This window comes from Patella vulgata, chromosome 4, assembly GCF_932274485.2.
Source record: "Patella vulgata chromosome 4, xgPatVulg1.2, whole genome shotgun sequence".
NCBI classification, from domain to species: Eukaryota; Metazoa; Mollusca; class Gastropoda; family Patellidae; genus Patella; species Patella vulgata.
In genome coordinates, this window is record NC_065882.2 from 31,457,191 (window position 1) to 31,469,345 (window position 12,155).

Genomic DNA, 12,155 nt, shown 5'->3' on the forward strand with positions numbered 1-12,155 from the left:
GTGGCTATGAGCCCTCTCTTCCAAAAATATGCCCTCGAATTTCAGCAGAGTTACCTTAAATACTCAAGGAAATGCTTACGTTAATGAAAACATTGTGCCCCCTTTTTCTGCTGCCCTTCAGTTGTTCCAACCAAATCCAGATATACTACAAACCAAACGCACTCAAAGTACGTACAGAATGTATATTGTCGGCGCCCCTTCTGGTGTCCACAATTGCTTGTGGACACTCTAGAGGCTAAAGTTAATATCCAATTGACTTTAAATTTATACACAGTGTTTAAGGTCACGAGACGAAGAAGACTAGTGATTTTCAGCGATTTCCGATAATTACTGCCAGAGTTATGGCCCTTGATCACTTCAAAAAAATCTTGTGGATGCTCTAGAGGCCAAAGTTAATATCTGATTGACGTTAAATTTATACACATTGTTTAAGGTCATGAGACAAAGAAGCCTATTGATTTTCAGCATTTTCTGTTGATTACTGCTAGAGTTACGGCCCTTTATTACTTCAAAATATCTCATCGAATAAAATGAGGTGGACATGTCGAGGAAGCGAGCTAATCTCCTTCAGTTTAAACAGTGTTATATTTCAGATGATCTATCAAAACTTCCTGAGTAAATTGAGTATGTACTAAATTAACTTTTAAGAGTGTATCCGCGAGAAGACCATGCAAAAATCGCAAAAAGTGCTAAGATGGGGGGTCGGAAGTTTTTGATCAAACTTATGGTATGACACCCCCTAGGGGCAAGAGGTAACATGCTGAAGTGGTTACAGTCTGATGTCGCTCTAAAGGATTGTACAGGAATTATTCATTTTATGGGTAAAATTGCGGTTTTCACGTGTGTATTTATCACCCTTTTTAAGCACAGACTGCATTCTATGGTGGAATAGCAACCTTCTAATTTTGACTCTGTCTGATAAAGCGGGTGGTCAACTTCTACCCCAGCACTAATTTGAAAAAAAAAATCAGTACATACTAATTTTGTGTGGACTTGTTTTAGGGTACCATATTCACATTGTCCTTATAGTGCAGAAAAAGATACACTGTAACTTTTTCTTTCATGGTCGCAAGTAGAATTTCTTTGGATGGTTTTGAAGTGCTAAGCACATAGTATCCATAGGTGTGGACACTCTAGAGGCTAAAGTTAATATCTGATTGACTTTAAATTTATACACAGTGTTTAAGGTCTTGAGACAAAGAAGCCTATTGATTTTCAGCGATTTCCGATAATTACTGCCAGAGTTATGGCCCTTGATCACTTCAAAAAATCTTGTGGATGCTCTAAAGGCCAAAGTTAATATCCGATTGACCTTAAATTTATACACAATGTTTAAGGTCATGAGACGAAGAAACCTATTGATTTTCAATGATTTCCGATAATTAGTGCCAGAGTTATGGTCCTTGATCACTTCAAAAAATCTTCTGGATGCTCTAGAGGCTAAAGTTGACATCCGATTGACATTAAATTTATACACAGTGTTTAAGGTCATAAGATGATGAAGCCTATTGGTTTTCAGCGATTTCTGATAATTACTGCCAGACTTATGGCCCTTGATCACTTCAAAAAGTCTTGTGGATGCTCTAGAAGCAAAAGTTAATATTCGATTGACTTTAAATTTATGCACAGTGTTTAAGGTCATGAGACGAAGAAGCCTATTGATTTTCAGCGATTTCCGATAATTACTGCCAGAGTTATGGCCCTTGATCACTTCAAAAAATCTTGTGGATGCTCTAGAGGCTAAAGTTAATATCTGATTGAGTTTAAAATTTATACACAGTGTTTAAGGTCATGAGACGAAGAAGCCTATTGATTTTCAGCGATTTCCAATATTAGCTGCCAGAGTTATGGCCCTTGATCACTTTGCAAAATCTTGTGATGCTCTAAACCAAACAAATTCTAATAGTTTTCTGATAATTACTTCGTGAGTTGTTGCTCTTAATCAGATTTTAGTGTATTATAAATGTTTCATTACCCTTGTTGACTGCCTGGACGATTTAGTTGCTGTGGGTGTATGTTTCGTTGCCTGGCAACCTATCTTTTGCAAATTTAATTAGAGAAATAAAATTTTTGACTTTTATACGTTTTCATCATATCCATAGCCATTATTTGTACCATTTGTACCGAAAATGGCTACAAAATGTTTAATTTCAGAGCATGTTTCCACTATTCATTTTGGGACACATCCACTAATTTTTACAATACAGAAATGTGGAAGCTTAAATATTAACGGCAACGAAGCCTAATTGCGTCGAAGTGGGTGACATTGAACAGTGTAGTATGGTAGCTACAGCTCTCGGGCACCGTCAGGGCCGGTGTGATGGTTTGAGTTGACTCTTGGTGTGTGTTTTCTCCTGGGCACTTGCGCATGTCCGAAATTGATGTTTGCCTTAACAACGAAACTATATCTACTTCCTGCAGTGTGTGTTGGTTCCTGACCACTAGTCAGTACAGGAAAAAATATATCATGTACTTGATTAGAGTTTTGTCATTAATAAAATACTTGTTGACGTGATTAGCTGTTGTTTTAGTGATCAGTAGTTACATGATCAACGGATCTAAGTTGATTGGCTTGAAATTGATACTTCGTTCGTGATTTGTTGCCGTTGTTTTTTTTTTAGTGATTAGTCGTTCTAGACACGTACGATCAGTGGAAACCATACAAATTGATGATTGGCTTGAAATTATCAATTAACTCACCTCCAAAGGAAGATTAAGGCCTTTGATATTTCGTGGCTTCATTTAACACAAATATAAAAGTATGGAATTTCTTATTCCGATTTCTTTAACATAAATATAGATTTATTACACCATCCCATACGTACATTCAAACATGCATGTAGACAGCCCAAATACAAGAGAGAATGTTCGCATTGTGGACGGGTATATATAATAATAATAAAGATCGTCAATTTGCATCCTCTCTTAGTGGTAATATTGTAAATATATAATAGTCTATAATATATTGATTTGACCGTAAGAACATTTTAGGGGAAATCCTATCACGAGGAGTCAATGCACACCGCGTCTGTAACGGTGTGAGGTGACTCCTACAACTGTGCATGCGCCAAACGGTAATCACACACCAGGGACCATCTGAAACTGCCACACCGGATTTAGAATAAGAGAGGCCCTTCGCAAACCCCCTGAACAGGGCCCACGACAGGGACCTTGGGGCCCTGGGACAAGCAACTCGGTGAGAGGGTGGGTCGGGGGAAGTCATACGGTTGGTGGTTAGAATTATTTAAAATAATGTCTATTTGAGAGTAATGGATATGTTTGTTAAGATTGAGCACGTCGAAACTCCAATGGAAGGTCGTGGACAACTGCGGAAGCCAATTCCCATCGACGCCAGATGAGCCATGAACGATTACAGGCCTTTCATGGCTCGAAATGTTTGCCTGTCTACTTGTCGTCGACAGGCGATTTTTTCGTCTGACAGGTAGCAAAAAAAACTAAGACAGGTGGACAGAATTTTACTTGATGTTCAGTAAATTGACCACAATACTCACGTCCACGTCACGTACATTTAATTATTTGTTTCTTAATGCAAGAATTAAGCACGGAAATACCGTGAAAAGCCGCCATTTGCACTGTTTACATTTCGCTCTGTCGTAGGCTACAGTTACTCACACAGTTTGGAAGTAGACAATTTTATATCAATGAATTTCACACCATCTACGCTTGTTTTCATCTGCTTGACACTAGTTTATAGCATTATGGAGTGTTATATCTAAATAAATTAAAACGCACCCCCAAGTCACCTGAAATAATTCTACCGTAACGACACCACAGTAAAGATATAGTAGTGGTTGGAATGGAAATGCTCACGGCTCGTTGCTTGGTGTATTTAATCATTTAAAAAGTTTAAAACAATTTCCATAAATAAAGGCTATGAATAAATTATAAGACAATTTGACAAAATCAAAAAATCAGGTCGGAAAAATATTTCATATAAATATAATTTGAGGCGTAAATATAGTCCGGATATGTGAAAAGGGAATTCCAGGTGGCGTTATCTGTCCTTCGCACGCGGTACATGTAAATACGGTGCCATGCACAGGTGTGATTTGTGTTTTGATATTCAATTTATTACGTATATTTTAAAATCTGAATTCTACAACTCAACGGTGAAGTATTCGATTTAGTACGGAAGTGTGGTACCATGATACTTTGCGGAATTCACGTGGATACGGATGATAGAATTGTACGAATCTTCGAGTCGCTGAGCCAAAGCAGATTCGCCGACTTTCGAGAACTTTTAGGCATTCCGATGTCGAAGAAATAAAAAGGTTTCATATTACGATATTTATATAGAGCAATGTAGCCTACGTCAAAGACCTAACCACGTACGTGTGTGTGTACCTACATGTATGGATATGTGTAATGTGATTAGTCTTTGAGTTTGATAATTGAGAGTGACAGGTTATTTACTGAAGCGACAGGTATGAAGAAAAGCTACCTGTCGCTGCGACAGGTAGCTCTTTTTAAACAATTCGAGGCCTGCCTTTGAAAGTATTTTTTTTCAAGATATTTTTATAAAACAGATACTAATGTATTTTAGGGCTGGTAGTAAACACCATATGAATGAAAAGGAAAATAAATTGTTAGGTTTTTTTTTTATCTACTACGGTTAATTATCTCCAAAATAGGGAAATTACAGATTAATTTCATGGGTTATTGGTTCCTTTACCTAGTTTTTGTCAAGTCGATTCCGGTCATTTTTATTTTTTGTATCAAATGTTGGGAGGTTACTTGTTCACGTGAGCATAAATTTTTTAAATCCACCCCATGAAAGAAGTAGCTATAGGGCGTCAAACTTTGGGTGACGAAAAATGGGGAATTTAGACAGGCTTTGAGATCCAGTCCATATACAGATCTCGTTCGCCAGAATCATCTGAAGTTAATATTGTGGTAACAACACTGAGTCATCTACAAACTGTGTGAGTTTGGTCTTTCTGCTACGTATAGTAAAGGTGTAAGGACTTGCCAAAGTTGGTATTTGAGAAAAGACAGATTTTGGCAATTTCACCATATGAAAAATGTTTTTTCAATTTTCTCATACAGGAATTGAAAGATTTATCTAACAATTTATTTAACAATTAACCAAATAGGTCGTACACATAGAGTTGAATCTCGTAAAAAAGATTACCACAGAGATATAATTGTTAGATTTATCAGCTACAGGGATCGTGCTGCAGTATATGGCAATAAAAAGAGGCTAAAACAATTCAACATAACAAATAAAATAAAAATCTTTATTAATGAAGCCTTGACACATAGAAAATCACAGCTGTATAAAAAGACATGCAAACTCTTCAAACTGAATAAAATAAAAAAACTGCTGGACATATGATGGCCGAATATTTGTAAGAAATCTAGATGATGACAAAAACATATTAATTAATTGTGAAGATGACATAAATCAGTTTTATGACACGCCAAATGTTGAACAGCAAATGAACACCTGACATTGTTAAACCAACTAACCGCGAAACCAACTACATCTGTATCCACAGCTCAACCGGTTAATTTACCTGATTCAATTCAGTCAAGCCCTTGTTACGACAACAGTCCTTGTTAGAGCAAGGTTTATTTACTTCTACACCCAACCCCAAACCGAATGAAAATGATAAATAAGGTCGATTATAATATAAATGAACATATATGTAAATACTTAAAACCAACACGTTATGTGCGCTATGTTATTCCAAAATGTATATTAAATCAAATATGCTGGTTGTTTACTGTTTATATTTTACGCAGAAACTTTTGTAGTTCTAACTTGATTATTACCAATAAAAAATATCATTCGATTTGCCAAAATGACATGGAAATTTACAAAGCTATGAACGAACTGATATGAAATAATGCTATATCCTGATGGAAGTTCTCTAGCTTAAATTATTAATTTAACCAACGTTATTCTTTTCTACTAATACAAAGATGATATTGTAGTTATTAATTCAATCTATTACAGTAGAACTTGCTCAGGCGTGCACTCCTAATCAGCGAACACTTGCTTCAACGAGCACCAAAAAATCCCCCCAAGCGATTTTTAAGTAATTTAACCCCTACTAAACACGCAGCTGTTCAACGTGTGCAACAGGCATCATGATTAATTCCCCCCGTAGAAATTCTACTGTTTCAATGGTCACGCCTCTAACGCGGCCAGCGGTCACTATTTTACTAATAAATTAAACAAAACATCGCCCATCCAACGGTCATTGTTGAATGATACCATCTTGTCGTTCTTTCTTTGTAACACTCCCGCTAATCCCGTGAGTAGTAGTTAATTAACTGGACCCCTACTGATCAGGTAAAAAGAAACGTAAAAATAACAATCAAACCGGGATTATCTGTTTATTAATCTTTTGTTTTATTAAACGACTAACCTGATCATTATTTTCACGCGTAACGACACATTATTTGATACTAATCGAATAAAATGAAAGTACCGAGTTTTGTCACGATCATCTAGTATCTCTTTTCTATTGCCACTTTGTTGTTAAACAGACGTTTTAGCGCCCCCTATAATATTACATACAGAGTTACACCCCCTGTAAATCGGTGATAAAATCAGCGATGGTTTTTTGTTCATGTGCTTTTTTGATAAAATAAAATTAATTCATCGACTTTCTTCACAAAAATGAATAAATATTATCGAATGCATCACAATGGTAGAAAGTAGTATCGAAGGTTGGTACAAAATGACAAGTTTACAGAAGTTATGTTCGAGATATGAGTAAATAATTTTCGTTCGGCGCAAGATTCAGCGACGGTCAAATTTATCAATGCAAGTATTGATGTTCGCTCCCAATGTGTCCCTATTACTGTAGACTTAAGTTCCATCGGAGAGCAAAAAAGATTACTTAAATTACTACATGTATCTAGCTCTATATATAATTGCATATATGATTATAAAACCCCATGCCCACTAATACTGGTTTTTATACGCCCACATGGAAATGGGATCGTATATTGCCGTTGCCCCCGTCCGGCCGTTGTCCACAATTTCTTGTGAACACTCTACAGACTACATTTATTATCTGATTGTTTTGAAATTGATATATGTTGTTTGCATTAGTGAGATGAAGAAGCCTATTTAATTTCAATAACTTCCGTTAATTTCTTCTGAAGTTATGGCCCTTGTTTCACTTTGTTGCACCTTGTGAACGCTCTAACGACAAAAGTTATCAACCGATCTGTATGAAATTTATATGCATCATTTGACTTAGTAAAACAAAGAAGCTTATTGAATTTCAGCAATTTCCGTTATTTACATCTAGAGTTATGGCCCTTGTTTCACTTTGTTGAATCTTGTGACACTCTAATGATAAGTTATCATCCGATCTGTTTGAAATTGATATGCATCATTTGAATTAGTAAAACAAAGAAGCCCATTGAATTTCAGCAATTTCCGTTAATTATATTTAGAGTTATGGCTCTTGTTTCACTTTGTTGAATCTTGTGAACGCTCTAGTGACAACAGTTATTATCCGATCTGTATGAAATTTATATGCATCATTTAAATTAGTAAAACAAAGAAGCCTATTGAATTTCAGCAATTTCCATTAATTACATCTAGAGTTATGGCCCTTGTTTCACTTTGTTGAATCTTGTGAACGCTCTAATAACAACAGTTATCATCCGATCTGTTTGAAATTGATATGAATCATTTAGATTAGTGCAACGAAGATGCCTATTGAATTTCAGCAATTTCCGTGAGTTATGGCCCTTGTTTCAATTTATTGTACCTTGTGAATAACGACAAAAGTTATTATCCGATCTGTATAAAATTTATATGTATCATTTGAATTAGTAAAACGAACAAGCCTATTGAATTTCAGCAATTCCCATTAATTACGCCGTGAGTTATGGCCCTTGTTTCTCTTTGTTGAATCTTGTGAACGCTTGAACTACAAAAGTTATCACCCAATCTGTATGAAATTCATATGCATCATTTAAATTAGTAAAATGAAGAAGCCTGTTGAATGTCAGCAATTTCCGTCAATTACTTCTAGAGTTATGGTCCTTGTTTTACTTTGTTGAACCTTGTGAACGTTCGAACGACAAAAGTTATCATCCGATCTGTATGAAATTTATATGCATTACTTGAAAAACGAAAACAAAAAAACCTGTCGAATTTCAACAATTTCTGTAGATTACTTCCAGAGTTACGGCCCCTGTTTTAGTTTTTAAAACCTTGTGAACCCTCAAACGACAAAAATTGTAATGTCATCGGTATGAAATTGTCTATTAAATGCCCCTAATTACCGTTAATTACATCTAGAGTTATGGCCCTTGTTTCACTTTGTTGAATCTTGTGAACGCTCTAATAACAACAGTTATGATCCGATCTGTTTGAAATTGATGCATCATTTAAATTAGTGCAACGAAGATGCCTATTGAATTTCAGCAATTTCTGTGAGTTATGGCCCTTGTTTCAATTTGTTGTACCTTGTGAATGCTCTAACGACAAAAGTTATTATCCGATCTGTATGAAATTTATATGTATCGTTTAAATTAGTAAAATTAACAATCCTATTGAGTTTCAGCAAATTTCCTTTAATTATATCTAGGGGGTTAACCTAGCTGAAAAGTGTACCAATTTTTTCCTATACATGTATGTTATATCTGGTATCATCAGAATGTAAGTCTGCCGGGTTTCTGGTGGTGGGTGTGGTATTCCACGCCAAAATGCCATGCCCCCCAACTAGTCTAGATTAGCTCAAAAGTGTACCAAATGAAAATTGCACAGCAGTGTACCGTACATCTTCAGGTATTACATTAACACTCTGACAGACATTTCTAGTGGTGGGGTACCCCTGACAGCTATGTAATTGTCAGACATTTGTAGTGGTAGAGTATCCCTGACAAGAGTTATCTAATTTCCAGGGCCCTTATTCACTTTAACTAAATTACAACCAAAATTTTAAGAAATACTGCAACTTCATTGGATATATGCAAATTGATTTTACTGGTCAGCCAATCGAATTGCAGTATTTTTTAAAATTTCGATTGTATCTTAGTTTAAGTTTTCGTGAATAAGGGCCCTGACCACAGCTAGGCTAGATTAGCTGAAATCTGTACCACCTAAAACAGCTAAGAGTTGTTCATTACCACCATACGAATCATGAATGACCACTGGCAGACAGTTTGTGCGGTGGGTTACCCCTAACAGACACGCCCCCTTTTGATTGATAAGTTTTCGCTATTACAGATTATCCCAAACCTGTCCATTATTTGTGTATTGTTATATTTGTATTTATAAATCCATATCATATTTAATTTCATGCATATATGGCCTCACTATCTGTGTCTCATCAGCTTTACTCTGTTTATTCATGGCACCCTTTGAAGGGCCTCATTCTAGTTAATAACCCTTTACTCATGTATTAGAGTTTATTCAGCCAGATAATTACCTTGTTGTGCTTGATGTTTTTGTTAGATATCCTTTACCTCTTATATTATTTTTGTTACTGTTATTTTAATCCATGTTGATGGTTTCACTATGAATTTTGTATATATTGACCTCAAGTTTACTAAATGTCATTGTCTACGATATCACCTTAGGTGGAAGTGGACGTAAAACACCAGAAACGAACGAATGACTAAATGTCATTGTGCTTGATAACGATAAGAAGAGGATATTTGTCGAAACGTTGTGCTTTTAGAATAAAACTAGTGATTGTATCCCATAAAAACTATTTTCTGTTAACGTTTACTATTTGATACAAGAAAAACAACGAAGTATTACTAAATATACACAAATTTTCAAATGTTCCAGCCGGGTATACCGGATATACCAATGCACGCCGATGAAACGAAATAAGAGAACTAGCAAGTGTTAATTGCAGTCTCAACAATCGTTGATCAATTAAATAAAACAAAAGACAACTATCAGTCTCACATAAAACGAAAAACACAAACAGCTGTTACTATATATCACATATATGTGGGTATCAATAAACCTAACCCTAACCCTAATAATAGATATCGGTGGACTGATGAACCCTAACCCTATCCTAACCCTAATGATAAATATTGGTGGACTAATGAACCCTAACCCAACCCTAATAATAGACAATAGAGTTTTATCGTAAATAAAATTAATAGAATCCTCTGTAACATACTGGTAATACGTGATGTAATTTGTAGGAGGTGTGTGTGTGGGGGGGGGGGGGGGTAGGTGCTATTCATCGTAGCCCGTTCGTAATTTAGCCATGACAACACCACCTATTTTGTGTGAAAATCCAGATTGGTCGCGTTCCAATTGTAATTGTTCTTTAATAATGAGGTCAACTGATTATTTACTGACAATTCAGAATAAAAGTATTGTCTACAAGACTACGACATGGTAACAATTTGTTGTTAAAGGGGCTTCTATTATAGTCAATTATCAATTCCTTTTGACGGCACGTGTGAATTCACGTAATATAGAAACTTGATTGACGTTATGCATTGAAATGAAAGGGTCATCACGGTATTATCCGACTGATACGTGTTAATGTACATGTGTTCAGCAAGGTTGATGGTGACTTCTGGCAATGTGTGCTTGAAAACAGGAGATGAGCATTTAATTCATTTGTGATTTAAATTCCAAGATATATTACTTCAGGTGTTATTTATTGATTTACAATGCATTGTGTAACTTATTTGTCAGAATGGGAATAGCTATTTTAATGGACAAAACTTTCGCCCACGGTAAGACCAGCATCTAATCTTTGAAATTTTCGTAATTTGAATGAGTTTGAAAGTCTTAGAAATGTCGAACATACTGACTAAGTGATGTATCGGTACAGCCATAACTCCATTTATTTTATTATTTAAAAGCCTGCCAATGTTTGATAATTGATATTTTTCAATATAAGTCAGTAAAATCTGCGTGTCTAACCGTGTTAAATTAACAATCTTTTTTGCATGCCGTGTTAGCTGATATTTGACTACGATATACGGATGTGCTGACTGTACATGCGTGGAAAGTCCGACTTATTAAAATTTGTGGTGGATCTATCAACCTAATTTCTGCGGCGGTTTAAAATAATCGCGGAGGTCCTCGGTTTACTCATATTTGCGGAGGAAATTTAGAGTGGAATTTTGAGCGTGGCCAGAGCGGTTTAGTACTTCCGCCTGACTTGTACACCATTATCTGGGATGTGATTTACTAATTTCCAAATGTATAATTACCTGGGACGTGATTTACCGATTTTTATACGGTATATCAAGGTTGTGGACCCTATAGAGGTCACAATTTTTAACCCGATTTTGTTGAAACTTGAAATGTAAGTTTATAACACAAAGATCTCGGTTCCTTTCGATATTTGCGCATATCGGACCGTGACTTCATGAAGTATGGCCCCTTATTGTATGACAAATCGCGTTTTTAGCTTGTGGACCCTATAGAGGTCATAATTTTTATCCGATTTAAAAAAACGTTTTATTATATCACCGTTAAACCCTAAGGATGGTTAAATTCGAATTTTGTGAAAATCGGCCTAAAACTGACAGACAAAATGGCCGCCGTTCGTTCTCAAATAGCGTAAAAATATGGTATATCAAGGTTGTGGACCCTATAGAGGTCACAATTTTTATCCGATTTTGTTGAAACTTGAAATGTAAGTTTATAACACAAAGATCTCGGTTCCTTTCGATATTCGCGCATATCGGACCGTAACTTCCTGAATTATGACATTTGATTGTACGAAAAATCGCGTTTTTAGCTTGTGGACCCTATAGAGGTCATAATTTTTATCCGATTTAAAAAAACGTATTATTATATCATTGTTTATTTATTATTAATTTTTATTTATTTTTTTTTATTAAAAACGAAAATCAGTGGTGACAACTTGAAATGACCAAGTGACAAGTAAAAAATATTTCTACTTGTCACCTGAGACAAGTAAAATTTTACAAACATTTCAACCCCTGGTCCTGAGCAACAATTGTAGCAGAATTCCCCACACTACCAAGTGCCACAACAACTGCTGGTTTTAGCACTTTCTATGTCCATCTCTTGCAAAATGTTGGCGTGTCTTGCAATGGCGACTGCTTGTTATCATTAAATTAGTTGAGAACCCACTAATTTTGTTTGTGTGGCCTAATACTAGTAGCATGTTTTTTTATCAACTTTATTTTTAACAAATATGCAATAG

The 12,155-nt window shown here is 35.6% G+C and overlaps 1 protein-coding gene across 1 annotated transcript in view; it reads left to right on the forward strand.

Moving 5' to 3' along the window:
• Positions 1–4,040: 4,040 nt before the first annotated feature.
• LOC130012447 (structural maintenance of chromosomes protein 2-like) overlaps positions 4,041–12,155 on the forward strand; it is a 140,051-nt gene continuing 131,936 nt past the window's right edge. Inside the window, exon 1 of the mRNA XM_056100419.1 lies at positions 4,041–4,063. Coding sequence (XP_055956394.1) covers positions 4,056–4,063 — 8 coding nt within the window. The 5' untranslated portion in view covers positions 4,041–4,055. The remainder of the gene's footprint in view (positions 4,064–12,155) is intronic.